The sequence below is a fragment of the Cynara cardunculus genome, assembly GCF_001531365.2.
Source record: "Cynara cardunculus var. scolymus isolate 2C chromosome LG 9, CcrdV1, whole genome shotgun sequence".
NCBI classification, from domain to species: Eukaryota; Viridiplantae; Streptophyta; class Magnoliopsida; order Asterales; family Asteraceae; genus Cynara; species Cynara cardunculus.
The window spans coordinates 6,188,587-6,194,005 of NC_037536.1; the positions used below are offsets into that span (position 1 = coordinate 6,188,587).

Below are 5,419 nucleotides of genomic sequence, written 5' to 3' on the forward strand. Positions count from 1 at the left end.
GTATGTTTAATTCAACATCTAGTGGTGGGCATCGTCCGACGAGTGGTAAATTTTGATGGAGTCTCGCTTTTGACAATTATCGATTGTGAGATTAAAAATATTAGTAGCAAAATTATCATATAATTAATTAAAAACTTAATAGTTATCCATTTATAAAACTATATTTTTTTTAGTATAAACATATAATTTAAGAAGAAAAGGTAAATAATAATAATAATTTTAAGTTGGCATTTATTTTGTCCGGTCTCGTTCAATCCCATACTATATGAGCTTTTGACGAGTTATTTAAGCTCGTTTATCTCTAGCTTGAGCTTAGTAACCTCAAACACACTAAAACTCATTTAACTTAACGAGCCGAACTTCATAACACCAGTGTTCGACCCAACTCGTTTGAACGTTCTATTAAATTGTTTGAGTCGAGTCATTTAAGAATACATTTTTTCAAGTCAAACATGTTCATATTATCAAAATTTAAAAATTATTAATGTTGAACCAATAAATGAGCTAACCGATCTCATGTTCGAGCTCGTAAACGAGTATCAAGCTCAAACATTAAAAAACATTCGAACTTGAACTCGAGACCCTATAAAAAAAGTTATTCAAGCTTGAAACTCGAGTCAAGCTCAAACTCGAACCTGATAATGTTTTTCTAAGCCGCACTCGAATAACCTGCAACTTGACTTGAGTCAACTCGTTAACATCTATTGTCCATATACCAAAACCCAACATAAAAAAAGGAAATCCTATCAACCAAATTCATTTTTTGATCTTTTTTCAAAGTCTTTTCCTAATATAGTCGGTCTTTAGGTAAATGGTTTAACCATATACGTAAACAGTGGCGGATCCAGGATTTTTGTTCAGTAGGATCACCTTTAAGGTAGACTAAAGGCCCGCAAAGTCATCCGATATGTTTTTAACCGAATTACAACGTTTCGGGGATATTTAAAGTTTTTTGTTGATTTCGAGAGATTTTTTTTAGTGTTTTTGTCGATTTCGAATAATTTTTTTGGTTTTTTGATTGATTTCAATAGATTTTTTTTTGTTAGAGTAACGATTTCGATTGGCGTTGGGGCTCATGGAAAAATGTAATGGACGGAAGTGAAAGGTAAATCATATAAAACTTAAATTTTAACTTAGTAAATTATTTTTTGAGTTTTTGACTGAGATTCCTCCCCCTGCCTACTGTGTCCGCCTCTGTACGTAAATACTGATTTCTAGAAGAAAAAAAGAAGAATAAGAAAAAGTCCTCACATAAAAACTGGAATTAAATATATATATATATATATGTGTGTGTATATGTATGTATATATTACCTAATGATTCAAATTTGTGTAAGGTGAGACTAATTGTATCCTTTTACATTTTTAAATGCATTTCTATCTAATGATTTTTTTTTTACATATATCAATATTAAAACTTATTTTTTACATTTTCAATGAATAAATCTGATTCTAACATATACAAACGACAATCGCATTTTGATCGATTTCCAAAAAAAAAAAAAGGTTAAGAGGAAATTAAGATTTGATGTGGTAAAGAAAGAGAAAAAGAAAGCACCGCAAAGCATTAATCATGTCACCTCAATAATATATACTGTCTCTTCCTCCAACCCATCATCTTCATAGACCTGTCTCTTTCTTTTTCCCTTTACTCACGCTACCCATTCTCTCTCTCTCCTCTCTCTCTCTCTCTCTATATATATATATTATATATCTATATCTGTATATCTATATATCTTCCTCTTCCCTTTTCTTTTTCATCTCCAATTAACCAAAAATGGACCCATCATCATCACCTTCTCCAATCTCTTTCTCCGATCACAACAAAACCTTCGTCCAATCGTTAATGGATTCCGCCACCACTCCCCACCGTACACCCTCCTTCAAAGAAGACACCTACCACCTCCACAACCTCAAACCTTCCGAAAAGAAAGCTCTTCAAGACCTCAAAGACAAACTCACCGCCACTTCCGATGACCATTTCTCCATGTGGGGAGTCCCATTACCGCCACCAACCACCACCATCGCCGACGCCGAGAAATCCGATGTCATTCTCCTCAAATTCCTCCGAGCTAGAGACTTCAGGGTTCAAGATTCTCTCAACATGCTCCTCAAATGTCTCTCATGGCGAAAAGATTTCGGAGCTGACACCATTGTTGAAGAGGATTTAGGGTTCGAAGAACTTGAAGGTGTGGTGGCGTACATGAATGGATACGATCGAGAAGGGCATCCCGTGTGTTATAATGCTTATGGGGTTTTCAAAGATAAAGAAATGTATGAAAAAATCTTTGGAGATAACGAGAAATTGAAGAAGTTTCTGAGATGGAGAGTTCAGGTTCTTGAAAGAGGGATTCAGATGCTGCATTTTAAGCCCGGTGGGATTAATTCAATCATTCAGGTTACAGATCTTAAAGACATGCCAAAAAGAGAGCTTAGAGTTGCTTCTAATCACATTCTTTCACTCTTTCAAGATAATTATCCAGAAATGGTGGCTCGTAAGGTACTTTAACTGCTAATCTCTGTATCCATGGCTTGTACTGTACAACTCAATAATGCACATGGGTTGTTGAAAAGAAGAAAGCTTGCGTATTTGTACTTTGGGGTACAACTCATTGATGCAAACTGTGAAAACTTACTTTAGATAAAAAGACCACACCTTTTGTTGTACACTACAACCTAGATGAAAGTTGGAAACTTGTGCTTCGTTGTGTTATACAGTACAACTCATTACTGCACATATTCAGTTCAAACAGTTTGTGGTGGCTTATCTGTTCAGTTGAGGGTCATCGAAGATTTTACTAATGAGATGTCTGTTTGGTTCCTAAAAGGATTGAAACCCTGTGCATCAATTACTTGTACACTGCTTCTATTTGAACTTCAAAATACTACAAGGTATGTGCATTGGAATGTTGTACAGTACAAGTCATATGCACCTGTATTTATATGAAATTAACAGATGGATACATTTAGCATAGCAATGTTATAGCGGTGCATTTGTATGTGTGCTAAAACGAGTTGTTACCATACAGCACTAGTAGCAACAATGAGTTGTACGGTTCAACAGAATTATGTTGTGCATAAATGTCTTGTACGTTACAACCCTCAATGCACACCTAAAATGGTTTTCTGTAACCAAAAAAGGTAACGTGTTGGTAAATACTGTATTCTCTTTATTTTTGGCAGTCCGCTTTCTATCTAGAGCTGTTATTTTCACATCCAGATGAATACTGTTTTAAGCGACTTGTTCATTAAGCATATATAACTGTACGTTTGTCTGAATTTGTGAATCTTTCCCCTGGTAAAAGGTTTACTTTTTCAGGGTTTTCATACGTATGTCTGTAATTCATTGCTGTTTTTTGGCTGACGGATTAGCTGATGGGACAAAAACAGCAATGAATTACAGACCCCATGAACGAAAACTGTAATTTCGAAAGCACAAAGGCGTTTAGTTGATAATTTATACGACAAATAGTATTTTTTTTGGGTATTTTTTAAACTGATTTATATGATATGGGTGTAGATCTTCATCAATGTACCATGGTACTTCAGCATGCTGTACTCAGTGTTCAGCCCATTTTTGACTCAACGAACCAAGAGCAAGTTTGTCCTTTCTAAGGAAGGAAATGTTGCAGAAACTCTTTACAAGTGAGTATATAGCTACGCTTTTCTTTAACCTCACTTTTCTTTCCATTTTTGAATTCTTTAATTTCATTTTATTATTATTTTGGTTATAATTTGGGTGGGGTGGGGTGGGGTGTAGGTACATAAGGCCAGAGGATGTACCAGTACAGTATGGTGGACTGAGTCGACCCAGTGAGTTGAAAACTGGTCCACCCAAACCAGCTTCTGAGTTCACAGTCAAAGGTGGAGAAAAAGTTAATATTCAAATTGAGGGCATTGAGGTAATTTACCTATTGTCTACTTCTGCAACTTTTACCAAACAGCGGGTAAATCCTTAAATTTGGTTAAGCAAATTTGCGGATTTACTTTTCTAGACGTTATCTGTCAGATGATTTCCGAAGCTATTTTGTGAAATTGTTAGGCAAAATTGGCTTAGGGTTGTTTGACAATTGCTGAATGATTTAGCGCAAAATGATTAAGTGGTTAGAATAATTAAGAGGCTTTCATGATATAGTGTAAAATGAAATATAAGTGTTTGGTAATTGTTTACAATAAAATTAGCGCGCTTAATGGTTAAGGGAGGCTCAGGATACAAAAATTATTCAGAGAGTTTTAGAACCAGTAAGAGACACACTTTTGTTTTGCCAAACAAGATTCGCCTTTTAATGATTCAGAGTCTGCCACTTAATGGAACTATTAAGAGGTAAAGAATTAACTTGTGTGTGCATTCATAGTTGTACGTTACATTGATTAGACCATTTGAATAGAGGTTAATTCCTTGCTTTAATGGATTGTACCGCTTGCAATAAACCAATACTCCCCTACAATAAAATGTAGTGCATGCTATGTTGGGTGGTACATCTTGCAATAAAAGTTGTACCATCGTCCTATTTGGAAAAAAGGTTTTACGATATATTGAAAGAAAGAACTTGAGCTACTATTTTTGGTAGATGTTAGGTTTGCATACATCTTATCCTTACCATACACGGGGGATTCCTGGTATTCCGGAGTGAACAGGGCTTGTGATGTACAAATGGTGATGCACATAGTACAACTTATTGTTTGGTTTTGTGTAGGCTGGGGCAACGATAACTTGGGATATTGTCGTTGGAGGGTGGGATTTGGAATACAGTGCTGAGTACGTCCCTATAGCCGACGGAAGCTACACGATTGCGGTGGAGAAGTCGAGGAAGATGAGCCCTACCGAAGAGGCCGTTCACAACTCGTATACCGCAAAAGAAGCCGGAAAGTTGGTTTTATCGGTTGACAACTCGGCTTCCCGGAAACGGAAGGTTGCATCCTACCGCTATTTGGTTCGGAAATCTACCATCGTCGTTATGTGAGTTTCTTTCTGTATGGTGTTTGTTACGTCTAATTTTAGTGATTTTGGTTCGATCGAGAACGTAATGAAGCAATATTTGTCTACGTAATATGTAATATGTAATATGTAACATGTAAGTTGTAACGTAAGAGTCGGTTGTATTAGAGTGCCTAAGTAGAATAAGAGTATATTAACTTAGACGAGCGTTATAAAGGTGTGATTGTAGACAATGGTCGTTGTTTCACATCCTTGTCGTAATTTTTTTGGTAACTGTGAGCATCTTATAACGACGGACCCACAAAATATTTGAAGCAGTGGCACTGTTTAGACCGTAATAGCCACAAACTAAAAGTGTACCCTACAATACAGCGGGGTAGTGAAATCTGCTTTCTTTTGTTGTTTGTAATTCTTCATTTTATTTTTTGGACAAATCTAAAGATGAGTTGGTTATTATCACTCTTAAAAACCATTCTTGATG

The 5,419-nt window shown here is 35.9% G+C and overlaps 1 protein-coding gene across 1 annotated transcript; it reads left to right on the forward strand.

Annotated features, from left to right (window-relative positions):
• The first annotated feature begins 1,775 nt into the window (after nucleotides 1-1,775).
• On the forward strand, nucleotides 1,776-5,171 carry LOC112518177 (patellin-6). Its single transcript, XM_025125786.1, has 4 exons — nucleotides 1,776-2,499; nucleotides 3,520-3,644; nucleotides 3,760-3,901; nucleotides 4,697-5,171. Exons 1-4 carry the CDS (start codon nucleotides 1,777-1,779, stop codon nucleotides 4,961-4,963), a joined length of 1,257 nt encoding a protein of 418 aa, XP_024981554.1. The 5' UTR covers nucleotide 1,776; the 3' UTR covers nucleotides 4,964-5,171.
• The last annotated feature ends 248 nt before the right edge of the window (nucleotides 5,172-5,419 follow it).